Source organism: Leuciscus leuciscus (assembly GCF_965113295.1).
Source record: "Leuciscus leuciscus genome assembly, chromosome: 1".
Taxonomy (NCBI): Eukaryota; Metazoa; Chordata; class Actinopteri; order Cypriniformes; family Leuciscidae; genus Leuciscus; species Leuciscus leuciscus.
This window is the reverse complement of record NC_138725.1, coordinates 17,766,948-17,792,590: the sequence shown is the minus strand read 5'-3', so window position 1 is coordinate 17,792,590 and position 25,643 is coordinate 17,766,948. Positions and strand designations below refer to the sequence as shown.

General features: G+C 36.6%; 2 protein-coding genes and 1 long non-coding RNA gene across 21 annotated transcripts in view; 2 read left to right on the top strand and 1 right to left on the bottom strand.

Annotated features, from left to right (window-relative positions):
- The window catches only part of LOC309498167 (uncharacterized protein), a 924,641-nt gene that overhangs the window by 592,387 nt on the left and 306,611 nt on the right, over positions 1–25,643 (top strand). The window contains exons 11-14 of the mRNA XM_082168719.1: positions 4,082–4,171; positions 6,286–6,348; positions 7,329–7,391; positions 14,917–14,955. Of these exons, the coding sequence (XP_082024845.1) occupies positions 4,082–4,171; positions 6,286–6,348; positions 7,329–7,391; positions 14,917–14,955 (255 nt within the window). The remainder of the gene's footprint in view (positions 1–4,081; positions 4,172–6,285; positions 6,349–7,328; positions 7,392–14,916; positions 14,956–25,643) is intronic.
- Positions 1–25,643, top strand: part of LOC309502606 (uncharacterized protein) — a 75,673-nt gene that overhangs the window by 1,030 nt on the left and 49,000 nt on the right. For 18 of the 19 annotated variants that reach the window (XR_014207338.1, XR_014207339.1, XR_014207340.1 and 15 more), the window contains 3 exons: positions 73–226; positions 318–428; positions 2,349–3,175. Coding sequence is in view for 9 of the 19 variants with exons in the window: in XM_082175010.1 (XP_082031136.1) it covers positions 73–226; positions 318–428; positions 2,349–2,476 (393 nt within the window). In the remaining 10 variants the exon portion in view is untranslated. Of the gene's footprint in view, positions 1–72; positions 227–317; positions 429–2,348; positions 3,176–25,643 lie in introns of those variants that run through there. The other variant, XM_082175007.1, reaches the window with a different exon arrangement.
- On the bottom strand, positions 8,803–11,187 carry LOC309503744. Its single transcript, XR_014207842.1, has 3 exons — positions 11,022–11,187; positions 10,262–10,296; positions 8,803–9,958 (listed from the first exon to the last, which is right to left on the bottom strand). It is a non-coding gene; the product is annotated as an uncharacterized lncRNA (long non-coding RNA).

Sequence of the window (25,643 nt, the reverse complement as noted above, 5' to 3'; positions counted from 1 at the left end):
GTTGAATAATGTTATATAATGTGATTTTTAACATTTTTTAACGACCTGTGCTAACTGTTGCTATCTTTTCAGTTATCAGGAGCGTTGCTGAAGAACATACTTCTTGAAGTTGTTCTTCAAGAAGGAGATGCTGCCTACATCCCCCTGTCATTGGCTTGCTCAAGGTTCAGGGACATAGTTGGGGAGGACAATTTCAATAATCAGGCACACTTCTTATGGCTAGAAAGTAAATATTGACATTAAAAAATAAAACGCATAACAAGAACATCATTGATAATGTTAAATGTTATGTTCACTTTTTTTTTTTTTTACCTCAGGTGTTGCATGCTGGAAAAATAAGTCGTCTCACTACAAACAGCTCTTCTGGAAGATGTACTCAATCTCCACTTGTTTGGAGTGTGGGTTTGAGTACAAATGCTGCACACCTGGTACATTTTGTGTAAATTGGTGATGAATAAAGTAGTTGTTAGTCTAAAGGAAAACTAAAAATCTAATTTACTTATGTCATCCCTTGGAGTTTAAAAGTTCTGGACACCATTCACTTGCATGGCCATAGGCGGAAATCGCGGGGGTCAGGACCCCCCCTATCTGAGGGTTGTCCCCTCCTAAAAATAGAATTAAAGTATGTGTATTGTAAATAATATAATGATATATAGGCTACTTAAAATAATTGTTTAAGTAGTAAAATAATAAAAATGCAAACGGGGCAAAAAAAAAAAAAAACCTTTTAAAATTTTGAGTCTCCCACCCTTGCCTCACAGTGCTTTGGTCCACTGCCTGCTCCCCTTTTACCTCATCATCACAAACAAACTAGTCCAGTGGGAGAGAACAAGGTTTTTCTGTTGTGGAACTCCAGTAAGTCAAGGCTATTTTATTCACTTTAAACCTCGGATGAAGTGATTATTTTCTCTTTAATACAGATTATGCTGCGTCATTAATAAATCATGACAATTTTTTTTATGATAACCAATGTAACGTTTGTCCGCCTCGCTATGTTGGCGATTATAACCTTGTTTTATACAGTCTGTGCGTTTACCTAGATTGTTTAAAACCGTTCCCTCACACACACACACACATAAAGTGTACGCATAGGCTACTAGTCTTGTAGATTACACAAGGGTGCGCAATTACATTTTCACTGAGTGATTTAGTCAGTTTATATCGTTTAATATAGTTATAATATAATATCACACAAAGAGTGCAGTTTTTCTCCAGATATTAACATGATAATAAATGTGATTTAATAAATTGATAATTGAAAAGTTTGCTTTTAGACACCATATTGCCTGTTTTAACTCTATTTCGCCAACGAAAATAGTTCAAAACTAAGCCAAAGCACTGTATTGTCTCTGAGAAACACACGAGGTATTTCCTTACTGAATTATTAATAAGCGTTTTGAACGAATCAGTTGAATCTCAATGACTCACTCATTAACAATGAATTGCTGCCACCTACTGGCGGTTTTAATTTCACATTTAAAGTATCTTTTCATGTTTTAAATCATTTTATATATCAATATTCAACGTTTTATGTTTTAAACAAAACATTTTTTATGTCTGTGTAAAATCTAAATGCCATTTCAAATGCAGCTTTTGTGTTTCCTCTCCATTGCAAAGATTTTGTTGATACTTATTTAATTTGATTGGTAACAGCCCGATTGTGTCTTATTATTATAATTAAATTTAATTGAATGTATGAAATTGACACAAAAGATGATGCATGCATATATTTAGGTTTAAAAAATACATTGATAAAGGTAAAAATGTCAATGAAGGTAAAAATCTATTGAAACTTATTGGAAAAATGATTTCTGTCACTGCTGTGAACTGACCGCCACACAGAATATGAAGAATATCAAAAACTTTAGGAGTCGGCAGTCCTAAACATGCCAAGTTACCAGCACAATAACACACTCAGCAAAATATTGTCTAATTATCGTTATCGATAAAATCCCTGAAAATATAGAGATCATTTTTTTGTCAATTTCGCACACCAATGAAGAATATTTTGGTCAATTTAGTCATCTTTTGCAATGAACCAGAGAGAAACTTTGAGAAGAAGGATAATGGCACGGTCTCCATGCTAGCTACACTAATAATAGTAGTAAGGCTTTCCTCTGTGTACACATATCCATAGAAAGTACAATTTTGCCTGTATTATTGGTGTCCCCTTCAAAAATTGCTCTTTAGGAATATTATGTTTATTGTCCCCCCCAACATTTAGATGAAATTTACGCCCCTGTGCATGGCATGGACCTACAGAGCTGAGAAATTATTCTTAATGTTTGTAAATGTTCAGTGTCAACTATAAACCCTAGTTCTTTTTGTGCTTCTTGTGTATCCACCAGGTTATGCTGGGAAGGGAAAGCGAGGCGAGCTCCAGGGCATTTATTCAGAAACCTTCCACCCTGGATTCACTGCATGCAGATCAGTTCTAATGAGCTCATATAGTGTCCTTACAAATAACAAAAAATAATAAAATAAAATAAACACTTTTGCAATCAATTCTGAGTGACTTGTACATGATTTTATTCAATGAAAAAAAAAAAAATTATCCACCCTGAGATTTAAATGTAATATATGTGTAACATGTTCAGAAGAACATTAGTCTGCTATTTAAAAAAAAAAAATGCAGTAAAGATGGATGGTAACTTTTTTTTTTTTCATTAGACAAATGTTTTTCATGTATTTACACATTCACTTCACTGAGTCCAATTGCATCACATTTTTAATATGTTCACTTACTTGATACTGTAGAATTGTAGAATATATAGTTAATATTCAGAAATATGCTTGAATAAGGCCTACAGCCTGATGAATTTAAAACACCATCACTTTAAGTATGGTAAAAGGTGTAAAGACGTGACTTCATCATTGACAGTGAGTGGTATTGGACACACACAATAATAACAAAGCGCTAAGAAATCAGACCATGATGAGGAATGTAATATTTGATCGTTTATTTTCATTACTGTCGCTACTTCATGCCATACTCGTTCACCGCCGTCCTCGGCAATGACAGCTTGGGGATTTCCGCATAAGCTCCTCCCACTTGCGGCGTAAACTCCTCCTACTTGCACATTTTGTGAAATCCCTCCTACTTGCGGCATAAGCTCCTCCCACTTGCGGCGTAAGCTCCTCCCACCTGCAGGTCTCCGGGCTGCAGCGATACATACATGGATTCTCCCTTTAAACTCAGATGATGATTGAAGAGTCTGTGATTTGTGTCTTGTGTTCAGTTTCAGTGTCTCCATCATCATCATCATCATCATCATCATCTTCATCCTCACAGACTGAGATCAGTCCAGGCCGCTCTGTGACTCTCTCCTGTCAGTTGTATTCAGATACTGGATTCTCCTGTGATTATTGGGTCAGTTCTGAGGGAGTTGAGCTGTTGTGGGTGAATCAGGCTGGTGTTGATCTGAAGACAGACTCCAGATATCAGATATCATCATCATCAGATCAATATCGCTGTATCATCACTCTGACTACAACACTCCTGAATGAAGATGACAACAGAGAGTGGAGATGTCGGCTTACTCACAGAAATCAACTCCAGACCTCAGTCAGATACACTGTCAAGTATTCAGGTGAGAAAACACTCTTTACTGACAGATTTGAGAACACTTTCACACACTGGCTCTACTCTTTCTGACGGCTTCATACGTTTGGCAATTGTAAAATATTAGTGGTCAAAGTCATAAACTGCATAAAAATCCTTATAATTCCCAATATTGACCTCCTATGGGTCATACTAGGCTAAAATAGACTCTTCTGATTTATGCAATATTTCATGTATGACCCATGAGGGACGTCAATATTGGGAATTATAAGGATTTTTATGCAGTTTGAGGAATTCTAAGGCTTAATAATGTCATTGATTCAGGAAAGCTGAAGGTTTATGGGAAGCAGCTCACTGTGTTTCACTCTCATATAAACCAGGAATAAATGATACAGTAACATCTCTCTTCTCAACTACTGCCACTGTAAGCTGTGATGATTGAACACAAACTGCATGTCATGATCAATATGAAAATATGATGTTAATGTCCTGATGCGTCTGAACATTCATCTTCTGCAGCTCCAGTCGCTTCAACAACACTGACTCCAGTCAGAAGCTCAAACTCTGAGAAGACATCAAGCCGAACTACAGCAGCAGCTTCTACACAAGGTTCATGATCACATGATCACTGTCACACATCATCAGTCTCTCGCTTCAGTGGTTTGCACTGGCTCTCACAGACTGCTTTATCATCACACATATTATCATCAAAAAAAGCTCTTTAGTCAGATTTGTCAGTGAGTTTTGATACATATGACCGGTCTTGTACAGTCTGTTGTCTGATGCAAAATAATCATAATATACAGCTAGTGTAACTCACTCCACTCACATGATAAATTAATAAAATCATAGTGAGGATTTATTAAACACAACTAATCCCATGTTAGTGTGAGCAGCTTTCAGCACTGATACTGTAGCTCTGGACTACAGCAGTTTGTAAAATAAATGCCTTGATATTATGTTCACTTAACATTTAACACATATTATGTAACTCACGCCACTCAGGAAAAATGATCTGTGTGCCCAGCGAATGATCTAAAAGAGTTGTCCTTATTCTCTTAATGAGTAATGAGTGTGTTTTGGGTGTAATGTGAAATAAACGGATCTGCTCATGTGTGAGTTTAAAGTTGTGTGTGTGTGTGTGTGTGTGTGTGTGTGTGTGTGTGTGTGTGTGTGTGACAATCTACGGGACAAGCCGGATTCACCATATCTTTATGTACACATTATTTTTTGTATGAATTTTTGAACTTGACATTACAGGAGGGAGCGTTAAAGTGGACATAAGCCCATTATAGTAGAGCTGCTTCTCTAATTAAATCCACATTTTAAGAAGTTTTTACTGTAGAATACTTTTTGTATGAACTACATGTAACGTGTAACAATGACACTGTAAAATGTAAAAAGTGTTACCTAGAGTTTTTATTAGATTTATGTATATATTTTATAACTAAACATTTTATATACACATTTGGCTAATGATTGTTCACTGAAGTAGTGTTTTTGTAGTTGGAATATACAAACAATAAATACCAACTCAAACTAGAATCTTTTGCAGAATTTTTAATCTCTTTGATACATCGATATAGAAGAATATGTTTAAATCACTTTAGAAGGAAGCAAAGAAATTACTGGTCCAACTTCTCCCTCTTTTTAAAGTGTGGAAAAGGGAAAATAAGTTGAAAGATCGAGACTCCAGCAACACCTGTAGTCGGCCTATATGCAACAACTTTATTGAAGATGTTTTAATGCTTAAGGTTTTAAGCCGCCTAGTCGACAAAAACAGTTAGTGCTGTTTTAAAATTTACAAAGCATTCAGACAGTAATAAAGTAGATGTAGAAATTTGACCAATCTGTAATCTTTACTTTTACTGTTTCAGTGAGTGTACTTTAATAAGCAGTAAAATAATTGTGGGCAATCATGTTAAAAGAGGTACAGATGAAATGTGTAAGGGTTAGATTGTATACAGTTGCTGGTTTGCAGTGGCAATACTCCATTATTCACTGCAAGGCAGGGCCCCAAAATTATCCTGCTTAGGGCCCCCAGATTTACAGAGCCGGCCCTGTGTACACAATAATAATATTTTACATTGTAATCCTTTTATTTTTAATATTTGGCATGTTTGTCAATTCAATTCAATTCAATTCAATTCAATCAACTTTATTGATCCCACAAGGGGCAATTAGTTAGTGTGCTGCTGCACGTCCCTGTGTGTGTAGTAAGCAGAGTGTGTGTGTGTGTAATAAGCAGAGTGTGTGTGTGTGTGTGTGTGTGTGTGTGTGTGTGTGTGTGTGTGTGTGTAATAAGCAGAGTGTGTGTAATAAGCAGAGTGTACGCGCGTTGTGGACCCGCCTATAGGCACACATTACTAACACGCTCTTTAAATAACAAAAAAAATATTGTGCCATTGACTTTAGACCAGGTTTCAGTTGGTCAATGGCTCAGTCTAATTCAGTTCCTCAAAACTGCCTGAACACCCATGAGTGCACCGATGCACAGATGCTCACATGCATTACAATGTTGCAGAACGTGAAAATGAAAACTGTGTCGGGCTGAAACTAGCAAAACACACTTGCGTTGCGCCTGGCGCTGTATTGCGCGGGTGTGTGAATGGGCCCATAGTGAGGATTTATTACCCATATAGCAGTTTGTGAAATAAATGCCTTGATATTGTGTTCATGCATTAAAATATGACATATTTCTATTTCCATTTTGTTTTTAATAGTTGTAACATCAACTACAGCAACAACACTGATTCCAGACAACACAGCAAACTCTCCGAATCCAGGTGTGTATGTGTAGTACTCCTGAAAAGGTGTATAAGGATTAAAGAAAAATGAAATAAAAGAGAGCGCTGCAGTGATGGCTTCTTTGTTGGTGTATTTACTCAGAATCAAGCATAAGAGAATATGCATATAACAAAAGCTCAAAATGTATATCACTTTTTTTTTTACAGTAATGACTCGTTGTAGACATAAGTGACTTTAAACATTCCATCACACTAGAAGGAATAAGAAAAATATGATCAACAAGCTATTCAACACTCTCTCTGTACAGTTCTCATGCTCTAGCCCCAGAATGACGTGTGGCGTTTACAGCTGGTAGTAACACTCTAATCTCATGCTTTTTACAAACACAATAAGACTGAAACAACATCATGTACTCTCATACACTCAAATAACATCGACATAATGACCATTTATAATGAATAGCGGGCTATCGCGCTAATCGTGAAACACTCATGCTAACCATGTGCTCAGGCATACCAAACTCATGACACACTATTAATATAGTAAAAAAAAAAAAAACTACTTTAAACACACACAACTCAACAGTATTGCATTAACTATGTTTATACTCAAAACCGAAGTGTGTTTTAGTTACCTGAAAAGGTGTATAAGGATTTAAAAAAATGAAATAAAAGAGAGCGCTGCAGTGATGACTTCTTTGTTGGTGTATTTACTCAGAATGAAGCGCATCACGGGCGCGCACCACCCATTGAAGTGTGCGATGACGTAATCACGCTGGTATGCCAAGCGAAAATAATTTATTTAATAAATGCACATAACACTCTTTTTAAACATAAAGCACAAATAAGAAATTGAACAGTATTTAAAAGTATTAGAAAAGTAACATTTTACTATATCATAATGGAATTGAAGAAATTGTTCAAACATAAACAGCTTGTACTCACTATATTACATATGTTCATCATCCTCATTTGACCGACTCATGGAGTTTTTTCTATTTCCATTTTGTTTTTAATAGTTGTAACATCAACTACAGCAACAACACTTACTCCAGATACCACAGCAAACCCTCTGAATCCAGGTGTGTATGAACATCATCCTCATTTGACCGACTCATGGAGTTTTCTAGAATCAGTCTCTGAATCCTCTCTGGATTACACTTTCCATGTTGTCAGTCGGGTTTTGTTTTTGGTCTGTGTGACTCCGCCCACTGCCAGTTCAGCCAATAGTATTCCCACACCACGGGATGCCAGATAGCAGGGAAACACAGCGTATCGCAGCCATCAAACAAACTGGGTCAGAGATTGCAGATTCCACACAACCTAAAAAGCCTCGGTATCCATCTAAACATCTCTATGAACGAGAGCTTATTAAAACACGGATAAATCAACTTACAATGTCTAAGTCTCCTCGGCTTTCATTGTCAATTGCGCTCGTTCTGTTGTGTCTCCTCAAACTGGCGACCGGCGTAAGCGCTGTGTTGCCAGATCTCGCGAGACAAATAAGCAACCAGGCCAGTGAAAACAAGCCCAAAACAAGCGACTTTTTCTATGGAGCCCCCCTAGGTTCCAGGAAGAGAAAAATAAATAAACTGTGTGCCGTAAAAAAAATTGTATTGCATCACACTAAGTGTATTGTGATTGTCAAACCATTTTAGTAACTAAACTGAATTTTAAACTGAATAAAAAAAGTTTAGTTACAACATGTTACAATGTTTACATGGTACAATTTCTGGTAAGCTACGCTTTTTTATTATTTCAATTCAATTCAATTATTGTGATTTGATTTAATATTGACTCATTAGGTAGGCTACACAAGATAGGCATTCATTTTTCTAAAGAAAAAACAACTCACCTAATTCTGTAAACACACAGAGAGCCCTATCAGCTGGCAGTATTAGTTAAAGTAACAACATGTAACTTTTCAACCTTCATAATATATTTCCAAGACCCTTGTGATAGTACATCGACTTACAATAGGTTGAATGAGACGTCTGCCAGAGCCTGACGGGGTCTCCCACATGGAAAGAACCTATATAAACATATATGTTTTAATATATGTTTTGATATATGTTTTTAATATATGTGACATATATAAAATTGGCCGTTTTCCTATATTATATGTACATATATGCACATATATGCACCTACATGTTCACCTATATATGCTCACCTATATGTTCACATATATATGCACCTATATGTTCACATATATGCACCTATATGTTCACCTATATATGCACCTATATGTTTACCTACTATATATTAGTAAAATTATTAAAATCCATAGCTACTAGGCCTACACTGTAAAAAAAAAAAAATCCCGTATACAAACGGTAAATCTCTGGCAGCAAAGTTTCCAGACGGATTCCGTTAAATTACAGCAAATAACCATTTCACAAAATTACAGGCAAAAACAGTGAAAATACAGAATTGACTTTACAGTCAAAATTTATTAAATTACAGTACATTACTGTTGATAATGGCTTATTAAACCGTGGAAAAACGGATAAATGATGTCAAATTACATTTAAAAAAAAACATTTAACTTTCAAGTTAAACTGTAAATTTAGGGTTTTATAAAGTTATTTTATAATAATGCTGTCTATCTACAGTAATTATCTTTTAATATATAGTTTTTCCTGTGTATAATAACTATGAAGTTATGTATAAAAATGCATTAAATACATAAATTCAAATTCAAAGTTTGTATATTTACAGTTAAGGCATTTCCAATTTCACAACTTTGACCAATCTCTAATTAAGTACTTAATAATAGCAAATGTACAGTCAATTTCTGTTAAATTAATTAAACGTATAAGTACAAAATACCTGCACATTTACAGTATTACTCATTAAACAAACACTGAACATCAAGATATGTGAATGATAGGAAATACAATCTTAGTATATAATTTAGAACATGTAAAAATATCTACATTAAAAGGCAATTGCTGTATGCCTTTATACTCTAATATAACTTATTTTACACATTTACAATTACATTTTATCCAAAGTGACTTAAAAATTAAGAGAACAATAGAAGCAACAAGTGCAGTGACAAGTCCCAGTTAGTGTAGCACAGTATACAAGTTTATTTATTTATTATTAAAACAAAGATTTAGTATTATTGGGTCAAGTGTTTATGAAAAGATGGATCTTTAGCAGTTTCTTGAAAATGTGTAGAGTTGGGCAGGTCATCCCACCAGCAGGGAACAGTCCAGGTAAAGGTCAGTGAAAGTGGTTTTGTGTCTCTTTGGGATGATGGCACCACAAGGCACCGTTCACTTGCAGAACACAAGCTTCTGGAGACACATAGATCTGAAGCAGTGAGTTTAGGTCTTGCTGTAGCATCTGGATCAGTTGCAGAGGTTTGACTGATGCTGGAAGGCCTGCCAGGAGAGCATTACAATAGTCCAGTCTGGATAGAACAAGAGCTTAGACAAGGAGTTGTGTGGCTCCGATAGGAAGGGCCGGATCTTTCTGGTGTTGTATAAGGCAAATCAGCAGGATCGCATGGTTTGGCTGAAAGTGAAACCATAAGCAGTTTTGTCTTGGCAAGGTTGAATTGAAGGTGAAGGTCATTCATCCAGCAAGAATTTTCCATCAGGTAGGCTGAGATGCGAGCAGCAACCGTCAGATCCTCTGGCTGGAATGAAAGGTAGAGATATATGTCATTATAAGTGATAGGAAAACCCATGTTTCTAAATGACAGAGCCTAGTTACAATACAAAAAAATAATAATAATAGATGGGTGGAATCTAACACAATCGTGGTCTTACTGTAACAAACCCAAACCTTGTGCAGCTCCAGTGGCCTCACAAGGATCAAATGAATATTCACATGGGAAAATATAGTATAAAACAAATTAAATTTTCTGCCACTTTTAGTGCAATCATATGGAATCAGAAGACTCGGCCATTACAATATTTTAAATTACTTCTTCCCATACCTTGTTTGCCATGATCATTCTGCTTTCCACTTGACCTGAAATCACAAATATATATATATATATTTATTTTTTTACAACTCAGTATTACATTTGCATATGTCAGAATATGTTCCACTGGGACAATGCAAAACCTCAACTGACGTGTTGGCAAGCATGCAGCCAGAATATGGAATTATCATGTGGTGTTCATATTCTAGCCTCATGTGTTTTCCTGTATCAACAACAAGTACAGTATTTGCTGAATTCGTTTTCTTAACGGTCTTGATAACCACATTAACCCTTATGAAAATTAACTATGGTTTAACCAAAAAAAAAAAAACCTTGGTAACGTTAGGCCTATTTGTAGTATAACTGTGGTTATTAAAAATGGTAATAAAAATCCGCCAAAAACGTGGTTACTATATTTTAAGAGAAGAGTTTTCAGCTTCCAGACAGTGTTTAAAAATGTCCCGCCATTTAAGAGATTGATTTACTGACAGATACTATCGCGTATTAACAAAGATTTTATACACAATTAAACGGACTTTATGTATAACAAGTCTACGAAAGCTTGTTTTAGGTATTTTTTGAGGTGTGGGTTCAACTGATCTTTCTTAAAACAGATGGAAAATGTAAAGATGCATGCTACATTTTCAGTGTTTTGCCTCCAGCTCTCGCCAGTTAACTGAACATCATTTAAAATGCTAATGTTAGCTTGAAAACTGTAACGTAAACTTAACACAAATGTAATATAAAATATCGTTCACATGCAGACTCTTACCTCAGCCGGTGATCGGTTGGCATGATGTCCGCTGTGACGAACCAGGCTCACTGAAAAGGGTGCCATTTCCGAAGAATCCAAACTGACAACAGCTAGGGCTCCTGCTCACGGCTGCTCTCGACGAACACGATTGCTTTGAATTATGAGGTGTCATATTGAACCCCTGTTAATCTCACAATCCACTTCAGGAGAGTAGGCTGAATTCAAATCTCCCACTTGCACTTGATACAGATCCAAAGTCGACTGATCAGCTGACCGTTGTGGGCGGGACTAAACAGCGGAAACGTAATGGCGGCGAATTTGAATCTGCGTCATCGCGTGCGCGCGCGCGCACACACACACACACACACACACACACACACACACACACACAAAGCCCTGAATGTGCAGCAACGGAGATTTAGAAAAATATTAATAAAATATACATGAAATTATGGGAGAATAAGACAATGAAATAATGATCAAAATGAGCATCTATTTGCAAGACAAGATTAAAAGACTATAGCCTAAAAACAATTCAATACAGGTCTACTGTAGCCTATGTAGGCTGTATGTACAAATACTATTATTTAACCTTAAAAAAAAACTCACTTTAACCCCCACATGCTTAATAATCTGTAAGGACAACATATTGAATAGATGCAGATTTCTGCAGTTATACCTTCTTTTCTTTGTTTTCTAATTTCACAGAAAAAAATCTGTAAAATATGACTTTGTAAAAATACAGACAAGTTCCTTAAAAAAAGTAAATTGATGTAAAACCAAAATACAAGCAATTACCTGTAAATTTAATAGTGGACCTTTAAATTACAGCAAATATCTGTAAAATAACAGGCATTCACTATAATGACAAAACGGTAAAATTCTGTAAAAAAAATACAGACCATTACCTGTAAAAGTACACTTTTTTTTACAGTGTAGGCAACATAAATAAAACCCCAAAATGTAGAAATTTACATTATTTACTTAAGAACAATCAAATAGTACAAGAACAAAAATAAGACAAAAAACTGAACAGAATTTTTTTTAATTTTTTTATTTTTATCTTTTTGATCTCAGCTCCGTGAGCTTCGAATTGATAGATGTGCCTATCTGAGCTAGGCATCATGTATGACAGTTTCCAAAGTGAGATATGAGCTACAAAATGACCATCCTGCCATGAGCTATAGGAGACATATCTTGTATGTACATATAGGGCTTATATGTATATATAAAGAAGCAATACAGGAGACCTATATGGCCTGTATATGCACATATATGCACCTCAATTATGCCTATATGTGGCATATATACGCATATATGCAGCATATATATTATCATATATGTGCATATATGCTGTATATATGCAGCATATATGTGCATATAAACTGCATATAGGTTTCATATATGCGCATATATCCTCATATAGATTCTTTCCATGTGGGCTGTATCGCTTTTACTGGCACTATGTAACTTCGGGGTGCGGGTAGTAACCAGCGCTCAAAAAGAACTACAAAATTCGACTGCTTTACGGCATACGTCACTTTGCCCACCACTTCCTCAAATGTGACCAACCAGCGCGTTTGTTTTCGTACGTCTGTTTTCGTCATGGCTGAAGCAGCAGCGAAACGTAAGAAGTCCAAGGTTTTGTCGGAGTAGAGTCGGAAGAGGAAAAGGGAGAGTGATAAACTGAAAGGCAGGACGAGGATCAATATTGGTCGAGCGTTTGCTCGCTGGCGTGAGCTTATGGAGGAGGAGAGTTACCAGACTGATGCTGACTTGGCCGTCATGCTGTTGAACTAGTAAGTAACTGTAAATTGCTTGCATACTATCTTTAGTTTTTCTAATCGGTTGTCTGCCTGGCTACGTTACGGAAACTATCTGGTCCTCCATTTATTTATCTTCATGAATCAGCTAGTAGATGAGCGAATTATCAATCTGGTAGCTAGTAAACACTAACATGGTAGTTTTAGATGGTTAGGATGCTATCGCTATCATTCTCGTTCAGATTTGAGCATTGCAATCGACATGCAAAATTCAAATGTTTGAGTTAAAATGTTTAGTCTACTAAACATGTATAAATTATGAAAGGGGGAAGATTAATAATATTATCATTGCCCATATGAAAAAAAATCTGCATGCTTCATATACAGTAACCGTAAATCATTTTACGACAGCGGTAATGGACAATTCCGCTTCCAACCTGTAGGGCGACCGCAGAGGAAAAGTTCCATGTTGTTGCTTTAAGGTTAAAAATAACTCAAATGAAATATAATGCATTTTTTTATTATAATAACAACTTTATTTAATGATATAAGTAAAAATATAATAAATATGTAATATAGTAGGCCTACACATATTTAGCAAAATACTCTCTATAGCTCTTTTTTTCTAGCCAACTAACATGCTATAGCCTATATTATGGTCATCAAATGGCTTTCCTGAGGTAAATGTTATGTGACCTAATTGTTCTCCAGCTGTTTTATTGACCCTTTTGTTTGATTGATTGGTCGATATTATGTATGAGGAATATACATTTCGGTAAGTTGTACTGTATCTTTCAACAGTGTTCATTCGTGTTTATTTACTATTTGCCTAATAGTAAACAAACACGAGATGATGGGTTCACGTGCCGCTAGGGATCTGTCGCGTCACATTTGCAAGCGCCAAAACGGTATTTATTGTTTGAATTTCGTAATAAAAGTTACAGAATCTGAGAGCTGAGATTTTTTTTATATCATAAGTAACCTGCTCTGTCTAGTCTGTGGGTCTCCATGTCCTCTTTGCTTCGCGATTTTTCTGTGTGTGAGAAAATGGATGTGTCAATTGCGTGAGTCTCACGGTGAATGCGTGAGAGTTGGCAACTGTGCGCAGTTTTGCAAAACTGTACACATGGTACAGTTTATTTATTTTTCTATTTATTATGTTCTGTGAACATACATTATTTTTCTGTTTATTTATTATGTTTTGTGAACATACACGGAGCAATGACATGGTTTTAATGCGGTGCATTTTGATGTCTTTGTCACAAGTTGAGCAAATTAATTCCCCAAGGTGATCGGCTGATTTAATGGATGTGTGACAAGCTACATTGGTGGCTACCTTCAGCTCAGCTTTCTGTCTTGACTCGTTGTGTTTGGAGACCGTGAACCCAATGTCCGTAAGCCTCATTGAGGAGAACGGTGCGGCACGGTCCTTTCTCTTTCTCCCAGTCTTTGTTATATTTCTTCCCGTATTTCGCTCACTTTGTCCCGGGCATTTGTTCCTCCAAAAACTCTCCTACAGTCCATTCACCATTAGTCGCGACTGGCGCGTATTTTCATTTAAACGTCATTCACTGACGTTTTCCTAACCATAAAAAAAAAACAGATTGCCCTGCTCTGCCTCTGATTGGCTAGTACTCGTTGACATCTGCGTCAGAGCCAATTAGAAGCAGGATGTGGGTGGGAAAAAACTCTGCTTTCTCCTGTGTGTATGGGGAAAGGGGAGGGACAGAGGGAACAGGCAAGACAAACTCCTACGTTTAACATATAGACAATATCTACTTGACAACTTGTTATGGAGCTGGGAACAAGCCCAAATAAGCAACTACACTTTAGAAACAAGCCCAAAAAAACGCAACCCGCGACTACCAATATTTGTAAGCGACTTTACAGAAAAACAAGCCCAAAGTCGCTTATAATAAGCGGACTTGGCAACACTGCGTAAGCGTCGAGTCTGAGGAGGCGGGGAAACAACGATCTCTGATATTTTGAACATAACTCATCCCATGTTAGTGTGAGCAGCTTCAGCACTGATACTGTAGCTCTGGACTACAGCAGTTTGTGAAATAAATGCCTTGATATTGTGTTCATGCTTTAAAATATTATATATTTCTATTCCCAATTTGTTTTTAATACATCAACTACAACAACAGAAGTGATTCCAGATACCACAGCAAACTCTCTGAATCCAGGTGTGTATGAACATCATCCTCATTTGACCGACTCGTTGTTCGAACAGCTGATCACAGATTTTGACTCAAGCCATGTTTAATTTGTAATCTACATCACTTTCTAATTCCATTCTCTTGTACATCACCAACAATCATAAACATGAAAACTAATACCATAATGTAAAAAGTAACTGTCATTAAATGTCAGACACATCATTCTCATCCAGACAATCCTAAACAATCATGTCACATTCATTTAGTGAACATATGAGGTACAGTCTGTTAGTGTACAGATGGCTTTTAATACATATCAATTTCTATAAAATCATCATCACAAGCATCAATTTACATGATAAATAAAGATAATCATGCTATTAAATGTGCCATTTTTATGTATTTGGTTAAACACAGTAATATAGTCCTGCTAATGGTGTCTCTCTATAATCTCTCTCTCTCAGTGACTGTGATTGTGATTGTGATTGTTGTTGCCGCTTCATTCGCTCTTCTCCTTCTGGCTCTTATTCTCTGGGTGATTCGTAAAAAAAGAGCGGGTGAGTTTTTCATATTTTGTAATAACAGACAAAAACATCTGATAAAATAAATATGTAATTTAGACAAATTTCTTTCTCTAAAAGTGAAGAGAAATCAATGAGTTAACAAAAATAATGTTTCTATTCTACAGCACTAGATTCTTCTAGACTCTTTTAAAAACTGATTGTCATCTGCATTAGAGACTGTGTGTGTGTTTGATCATAAACTTTCCCTGACATTATGTTTCAGGCAACAGAAGAGGGACTGGTGACTCTGTGGTAAGTATTGCAGATTGATCCATGAGTTATTAATGTTCATAAGGACTGACCCTGAAATATGACACTCTTATTACTCAGATTATAAAATGTCAGGGTTCTCAGCAGACAGTTCTGTCAGTCTTGTCTTAGTCTAATCTGTCTCTGTCTGTGTTGTGTTTGAGCACATGGCTCTGTCTTTATTTGTGTTGGCCATGTGTTCCTCTTGTCCCGTCTCCTAGTTTCCAGTTACGCCCTCTTGTTTAGTCGTTGATGAGTCCTCGTCAGTCTGAGTGTGTGTTCACCTGTTCTTTGTCTGAGGGGCTGTTCACATCATAGACATAATAAATACATAGACGCCTTATTGGCCGCTGGATCGTACGTCAACGGCGCCGCCATACTGCGGAGGGCAACTTTCCCATTCCTCTCATAACAAGAATTGAGAAAAATGCCTATTTCGTGTTCTGCTTGGGGCTTTACAAATCGCCACACAATTGAAAACAGGTCTCAGGGAATTACCTTTCACAAGCAAAACTGAAAATTTGTTTCTGGTTGTATTTCATTTACTATGTTTATTTTCAGAGGAGAAAGGCTGCGAAATTTTAAAATACTACTGTTATTGTGTCACGAAATGTAGTTTTAAGAGTTTTTCAGTCGACAATGTAGTTGTTTAAAGCTCAAATCTGTGGTTTATTTATAAAGATAGCGCCTATTTAAAAATGTTATCTGATGGTTTCGGAGTTGTGAGATCCAGCGATCACCGGGCGCTCAGCGCTCATGTACCCCGCCGAGAACAGCCTTACCTCGGCTAGTGCTTCTGACGTTCACCGCTGGATCTGATGTCTTTAGTCTAGTGGTTAAACATGAGAATAATTCATCTTGTGTATATCTAACGGGCGATCTTTGGTCTCATTAATCTATAATTTGTTCCTTGTCAAATCGTTTTGGCTGAAGGCAAAGTGAAGTTTCATAACTTTATATATTTAGGCTATTTAACTTTAAAGTTGTAGCCTGCTGTATGTTTGACTCAATCGTTTACTTTATTTCTTCACTTGTAGGCTATAGCTTCTTATACCTTTTAAAAACTGAAATTTAACAAAAAGAGACAGGGTTGCGTCATTTTATTTTATATAGCCTATGTAAGAATATTTTAAAATATATAAATTTACATTATTTATTATTGTTATTATAATAATATACCACTTGCGATTATCAATCTATTATAGTTATGCTGTTAAATTATTGTACTATTCATAGTAACTATATTATACATAAACTATATGCTATTATCAATATATTATTATTATTATATTATAGTACTTATGATATTATATAATTATACTTTTCATTACTATTTTATTTGCTTCTCACTTTATCTTATATTTACTATTTGCATTGCACTGTAGTTATACCATATATCATATGTATTACCATAAAGGATCCATCAGTTATCTTTGTTATTTCTAAAATCGGGTCAATGACAGAATATGCTTTTTCCACAATAAGAAAACTTTATTTTATTTAATGTGAAAATTAAATTATATCTCAGTTTGGGGGTGTTCACAATTGTTATCCAAGAATAAAAAGCCAAATACATGACAAGCCTGAGCTTTGGCCATTCCTTATTAAAAAAAATATTTTATAAGTCTAACTATCGAGATTTTAAATAACTAGAGATGGAACTTTTTTTTACACCACATACAAACCACTGAAATCGGTTGTTAAATGTAAAAAAAATTTTTATTTTTTTGGGGGGGGAAAAACCGCAGCTCACCTGTTTACTTGCATTTGATTACAGCGCAGCGCAGTCTTGCCCTCTGCAAAATGGCGGACGCGTTGACGTATCGTAGCAACGTTCCAAAGCGGGCCAATAGGGCGTCTATGTATTTATTATGTCTATGGTTCACATGACATGGTTTTCAACTAAAAATGTAAAACTTTTTATGCGTTTTGCCCGTTCATTTACACGACAATGGTGTTCTGGGTCCCTGAAAATGCAAAGTTTTGAAAACGGGTTTCAAAGTGCAAGTATTTGAAACCGGTCTCCGTGTAAACAACAAAATGTGAATCTCTGAAGACGATGAGGTCATGCACATGCGTATTACAGTACATGTTAAGTCTATAGTGTTTCATCGCCATCTAGTGGCCTGGCAGCAGAATACAGTTTTTTTTTTTTTTTTTTTTGTGGATCTGTGTGAATGGGGATCGTTTTGACAACAGTGTTTTGTATGCGGAAAACTCAAAGGAAATATTTTTTAAGCATATAGTTTTCGTGTAAACGTACCCTGAGTGTGTTGTGCCTGTTACTAATTGCTCATTGTTCTAGTTGTGGATTTCATCATGTGTTGTTCCTGTTGTGTGGGTCAAGTCAAGTCAATCATCCTGTCATGTTACAATAGGATCTGTCATCATAACGTCATGTCTGTATAATAGATTTTCACAAAACATTTATGTGAAATTGCCAGAACACGCGTTTTACACATATATTACCTGAACATTTGCAGAACCTGAGGAAAATATTATTACCGGTTCACTCTTATAATAGACAAAAAGTAAAATATCATTGATGAATGGCATTTAATAGCTTGATTTTTCCATATTTCCATTGATGTTTAGGAGCAGACAGATGATGTGACTTATACTGAAGTCGCTGCGTACAGTAAAAAACGAGGCAAAAAGAACAAGGTGAGCGAACACTTCCTCGATGTTGTCCAGCTTCTCTCAACATGATTTTTGTATATTTTCCTCTTATATGCAGATCTTCTTGATTTGTGTGATTATATGCAGATCTTCATGAATTGAGCTCAAACAACATGCTGTAATAATTGTGGGTTGAAACAACTGTGATGTTCATTCAGGTTCGCTGTGATGATAAAGTGACTTATGCTTCCATCAGAGGAGCAAAAGCTGGAGCTCAGGAGAACTGCAGTCAACTTTATGCCTCTGTGAACAAGAACAAATCAGTCAAATAATTATACAAAACCCACATGAGCAGAGGAATATCAATCTAATATAACTCAATCCTAGTGGGTTCATTCATTGTTAATACTTTCAATGTCTTTTACATGTTAACAAACAAACTGTAACAGATTGTTGTCTTTTGTCCTCTTTGTGTTCTGGCTTTGAGTTCTAGCGCTTCCAGAACTGTTTTAATAACCTTTGCTCTAGTTTTAATTTAGCAATGTGGAACTTGTGTGACTACATATTTACAGTAGTATTTTCAGAGCGGTGAACTCACTGTTGAGGTTTGGAAACATGTTTCTGCTGAGTGTGAGAACTCTGTTAGTTTAACCACACGTCTTTAGAGAAATATTTAAAGAAAGAAGAGGAACTGACATCTTAACCCACACAGAACTGATCATCTCTGAACCCAGTTTGGACTGAACCTGGTAAAACAAAAATGACTTATTTAGTGAATAAATACAAGTATTTGTCTGGTACCTTTTATTTGATGCTGAATAATACAAAACATTTTAAAATGTACTTATTATTCAGTCCCATAAGTACGTAAAAACAGTTATATGTACATATCATATTAATAACCTTATTAATATTGCAAGAGTAAATTAACTTCCATAAACTGCCATTAAAAACATGTTAAGGAATACATAAAGTATCTGCAATATATGGAAGTTAATTTTCTCTTGTTTTGTCTTATTCAGCATCCAATAAAAGGTACCAGACAAATACTTGTATTTATCCATTAAATAAGTTATTTTTGTTTTACCAGGTTCAGTCCAAACTGGGTTCAGAGATGATCAGATCTGTGTGGGTTAAGATGTCAGTTCCTCTTCTTTCTTTCTTCATTAACCACACGCTTTTCTCTAATAAATTAATAAACTCTTCCAAACCTCAACAGTGAGTTCATCGCGCTGAAAATACTCCTGAAAATATGTAGTCACACTAGTTCCACATTGTTAAATTAAAACTAGACCAAAGGTTATTAAAACAGTTCTGGAAGCGCTAGAACTCAAAGCCAGAACACAAAGAGGACAAAAGACAACAATTAGGCAGAAACGCATGTGTGTTAGTTTGATCATACTGGTTTTAGACAAACTGCACAAAATGTTATGTATGAAAACTTATCTGGCATACAAACGTATATGAATCATCTACGGTTCACAGAAAATTTTAATAATGGAATTAATAAATTGATGTTATTCTTTAAATTTTTGTTAAAATAATTATTTGTTAAGAAGCCGTTGAATGGCCGTATTCTGTTGTTTAATATGATTAATGGTGGAAAACACTGAATTGAGGCTGAAATGTACAGTATGTGTAATAAGCAAAGCTTCTGTCTACTCCTTTTGGGTCACTGCGAGTTGTTTTGATCACATAGATTATATGATTATATATATATAGGCCTACAGTTTGTTTTGAGCTTTTATTCTGTTTGTGTTTTTTCTAACCCTATGGACCAAAATAAAAATATATATATATAAATTGAAGTCATAAAATTTTTTTTTACAAAGAGACCATTTTTCTTGTGCATTTTCCCAGTAAAATGATTAACTCCCTACTAGGCTATCTATTGATAGAGTTTTCAAACACACTGTTCACAGAAAGAATTGAAATTTAGGCATTTAGGCCAGCCGTCTCCATTGACTCTGTATTGCCTGAAGCTTTTGACTTATAACAAAAAACAATGTCTAAAAGCTGCTATGTGACAAGGTGTACAGCAAACAAGCTACAAAACCCTAGAAACAAGTTTTTATAAGCTGTTGACCCCAAAAAACGAGTGTTTAAGGACACAAAAGTGGATACAGGCAATTGAGATAGAGACGCGGGAGGGGAACGTAATCGGCGACCAGTATAGCTTAGCTTAGCTTACAGAAATATAATATATAAAACTGACATTTGACTAAGTAACAAAATGTTGAGTGTCAGGATCCCACAATTAACCCATTCTTCCAGCGGATGCTTCACGTCTTATTGCCTGTATCCACTGTGGCATCATGAGAGGTAGAGGATCACCAAAGTGTGGGTTGCTTCACAAATCGAGTCCAGGCAGAGATCAAGTCACTGGTTTCTTTATAATAATCAACTCAAAACTCCAACACTTTTTAACCAAAACACTTTTCCAGCTTCTCTTTATGCTCTCTAACAAAAAACAGCCAGTCTCTCTGTCCTCAGCTCATTAACAGCTTTTCTCCTTCACTCACAACAGCTGTGTCCCTGGTAACTGTAGTCCAGGACCAGGTGGCCATCTTGGTTTGTAGTCCCAATGCTGCAATCACCTAGATGGCACATACCTTGCCTCTATAACACCCTCTCACGATGCCACACCACCTTTGTCTCCTTAAATGCTTGTTTTTTTGGGTCGACAGCTTATAAAAACTTATTTCTGTGTTCTTTAGCTTGTTTGCTGTAGACCCTTCAGGGAAAATTAAGGTTGATTATGTCTATATCAACACATGACCAACATCACCTGACTGTATTTTCTCTCAGCTTTTCTTGACAAATGTGCGTTAAAAACACACAATCAGCCAAAGAAGGAATGACACTGAAAATGTCAAAGGTCAGTTGTAGAATTATGATTCAGCTTCTGTCAAAAATGATTGATGACCGTGAAATTGATTAACTCTTGACATTGTCCCGCCCCCTGTCCTTGGGTTGACCTGACCTCACATGACAGTGTCACCTTTGACCTTGTATCCTCCGGGGGTTGGAAATGACCTCTGACCGTTGACTAATTGGTTGATGTGTATGCCCTCGTGAGTATAAGGTATCTATTGATTAAGGTTTGAACTTTGTCCCAGTTATAAAGTCATGAAGGGTTATTTTTGTGAGCTCTGACGTCCGGTTGTGTCACATGCCATTCCAGCACATAGTGGGGGATTACGGGGGCACAGTGGAAGTAATAACTTTTTATCACTTCCACCTTGCTCAGACGGAGTTCAACCTCCCTCGTCTGTCGTTCTTCAGACGTTACACTACTCTCTCAATATTCAAAGTGCAAACAGAGACCGGAGCCACAACTACACAGTCCAGAGATAGGTTTGAAAGCTCTGTTGCGCAACGAATCCTCCGCCATCGTCACGCGATCAGTGAACTGGGATTCCTACTCTGGCGACTCGTGCTGGATGAGCAGAACAGACGTTTACAATAGTTTACTATGTTTTTGTTGTTGTTTTTTTTAAAGCAAAACGACCTTGGAGACAGTGACACGGTGAGCACCGTAATGTAATGTGAATGTAGCGGTGGCATATTATATGCTAATTCCAATTCCACCCTCACGCTCCGTCATGGCGATATCACGAGACCGCTTCACTCGACGAGAGATCTCGTCACATTTTAGCCTGAGTGGGGCGATTGAGACACAGGGGTGGAACGGATGAAACATAACAGTTTTTAAACAGCAACTATTCCTCTAATGCTTGTTTTTGTGAACAATACCTGACAATTTACTTATCTACATATTGTTACAAACATATTTTGTAATTTATTTTAATTTAAAGGTTCATATTAATCATCTTTGTTCTGTCACCCAATAAACAATAGGCGATAAGCCTATGCGCATTTTGTAATCTTTCTAATAGGCTATTTTGATGAAGACAGACAAATCCGTTTACAATTAATTATCTTTAATTTCTTCCTTGAGTCATATTGAGTGTTTGCTTGTTGAATAGCCTGTTATTATGAAGAAAACGAGGTCAACCGAAAGACGATAAATTACATTTATTAAAGATTGAAGATTGGACTAATTGTTGATTATTAAAGAGATAACATGTGTTGCGTAATTGAAAATGAATTTGCATTAAGCAAGCAGCTATTTTCCGTTCCTGCTCATACTTCGGATATAAGAATCAGCAGTGTTGTTGTGCGAAATAAACCCAGAGACGATTGAAATCAATGTTTAGGAAGCCCACGTCCGTTTTTTATTTTTATTTTATTTATTTTTTCGCAAAAGTATAACAATAAAATGACGATCAAAAACAGAATCAGAAAGAGCTTTATTGACAGGTATGTTTGCACATACGAGGAATTTGTTTCGGTGACAGAAGCTTCCACAGTACAACCAGAATAACAGTGACAGGACACAGATAATAAACATAATAGGTAACACTTTATAATAACTGCACGCTATTAATCATTAGTCTGATACGTTATTAGATAGAACTGTTATATATAAAAGGAGACAAAAGTAGACAGTATATGAAAAGTTATTAGCGTATGCCGTGTGGTTGATGTACAGTGTTGCTGAGCAGAAATACATAATCATGTTTCGCTTGATCCCCTCAAAGTTGCATTGGATTTTCTCCTCAGCGTAAAGGTTAAGAGGCTCATCTATCACTGTTTTCCATGTTCGTAGAGTTAGTTTCTGGAGTAAATATATAGGCTATAAACTGTGTGTTTACACAGCTTTTTTTAAAATGCAGGTGCTGGTGTTTCAGTGCGTTCGGCCAGTCAGCGAACACTAACATCAATGATAGTTCCTATAGTGCTGGTTTAGACCGACTCTGAAGTAGGAGTAAATGAGTTCCTCCAAAAGGAGTTCCTAGAAATAAAATCGTTCCTACTAGTTCCTGCAGTGCGAACACGGTTCCTCCATTGTGAAAGCCACTAATAGATTCTGCCAGCTCTTTACTCACTCTGGATGAGTACAGTTCTTGGAGAGTGGGGAAGGGTGTACCAGTGATTCGCTCAGCAGACTATCCGCTGTAGTCTTCTGAGATCTGATAGCTGAGCTGAACCAGACAGTTCTAAAAGAGCAGAGGATTCAGTGACTGCAGAGTATACTTGTATCAGCAGCTCCTGTGACAGGTTGAACTTCTTCAGCTGGCGAAGGAAGTACATTGCTTTTTGACACTGGCGTCTATGTGGAACTCCTCCTTCAGGTCCTGAGAGATGGTGCTGAAAGACTCATGCTGTTCATGATGGTGAGTGGGAATGATGCTGAGGCGTTTCTCCTGAAGTCCACGATCATCTCCACTGTTTTAAGCGTATTAAAGGGTTAGTTCACCCAAAAATGAAAATTAGTCCATGATTTACTCACCCTCAAATCATCCTAGGTGTATATTACATTCTTTATATAAAATGAGTTATATTAAAAAATGTCCTGGCTCTTCCAAGCTTTATAAACATATTATGCTATTTGTATGCTTTAGTAGAGTGAAAGAGTGAACTACAGCACCTTTACACTCAGATCTTGAAGAATTTGCAGTCCTGTGGCTCCCTCTAGTGCACAACATTAGTGGATTATGAATCGCATTGATAAATATGGCAGATTTTTTTTTAATGATTACACATTTTTTAATGATTACTTTTTACTGATAATATACTCACATTAAGCTCAAATTCACTAATTCGTGATACCTTATTTCATGCTTTAACATTTGAATTATAAACTTGCTATGAACTCTAAACAACCCAGTTAAAAAAATAAAAAAAATTAAAAAAAAATTTCACGATTTTGTGTGTGATCATGTTGATGTTTATAGATGTTTTGTCATTTTTTGTAAATTTATTATTGCAGACAAAATATGTTTAGAACACAGGCATGAACACATAATTTCAAAATCTCCTGTAGACATCACATGTATGTTAAAATAATGTATCATTTTAGGCTATAAGAACTATAAAAATAGACGGAAGAATAATCAATATTAGCCTAACAATTAAAATGGAACAATTTTCCCTTTCGAAAATGCGGCAAATTATATCAAACCTAAAAGGTCCCGGAGCGGTTGCTCTCCCCTACACGTGCAAAGTTGAATGCAACAGCGACATTTCATGTTAAATGTCTTCTTTTTAACAGGCTCTAAGGAAGGAAAATGCCCTTAACGTGAAACTTTGCGTGCCGCGTTCATATAGGCTCTTGTCTGTATATAGTTTTCCTCCAGGAGAGCCTATTATAAAGAAAAAGATTAAAGTTAATGCAGTAAGACGGTGATATTAAAACTCAGTAGCCTATACACCTTATTGAACATGCAACGCGCTATATCTCATTAATCGTTTTATAATGCTTTATTAATAAGGTAGGCCTACATTGTGTACTAAATTTGTGTACTAAATTTGGTGTGTCAATATCACTTTCTTAAGCCACATTAAAGGACAAGTTCGGTATTTTACACTTAAAGCCCTGTTTACAGATCGTTTCTGATGAAATAGAACGGTTAAGATAAAAATTTGGACACATGCTGCTGTCCCGAGAATTTTCGATTTCTGTGGTAGCACAGTTTTCCGCCAGAAACTGGACTGGAGTGTCTATTATTCAAGCTCTCAACGGAAGAATGTACGGGTGTGAGGCGTTTGGAAAAATAGGTCCACAGTTTTACAACGAATGGCAAAACACCTGTTGGAAAGCATCTTTTGCAGCGATTTTTGTGTGAGCATATCAGTGAACACCCCTGACCACTCGGTGAGTTTCACGTCTTTGTAAACGAAAGTTTAATGCGTTTTAGGAAGGACTGTTCCAGTGCACCTATGCAGCCATTGTGGAGGTGGGGGTGGGGGGGGGGTGCCACCACAGAAACCGAAAATTCTCCCTCTGGGCGACCCCCACATGTTTATTTCCACTGTATGCCTCTCTGAGCATTTGTCTTTCCCTTGGCAAGCCACCTTGCCACCCCTGGGGTTGAAATATTCCACCTGCGGCTGGATAGCCCAGTTATTCTCCATATGCAGCCCCTCCGGGTCATATGTGTATTCTGTAAGTCCCCCCCTTTTGGGCTGGCACTTATTGCATATTTTCACTGAGATATGTTTCCCAGTGTACCTTGGTATTCCTGTGTTAAGTAGGAGTCCGTCGTCCCTGCTAGTCTCACGACAGGGATCTCAGACTTACGCAGGGCACTGGAAGACAGCTGAGGTGGCGTGATTAGACTGGGAACCCCATTCGTCGTCACGACGTAACTCGTAGTGACCACGAAAGGGAACGTCTCTGTTACGCATGTAACCCTCGTTCCCGGAGTAGGGAACGGA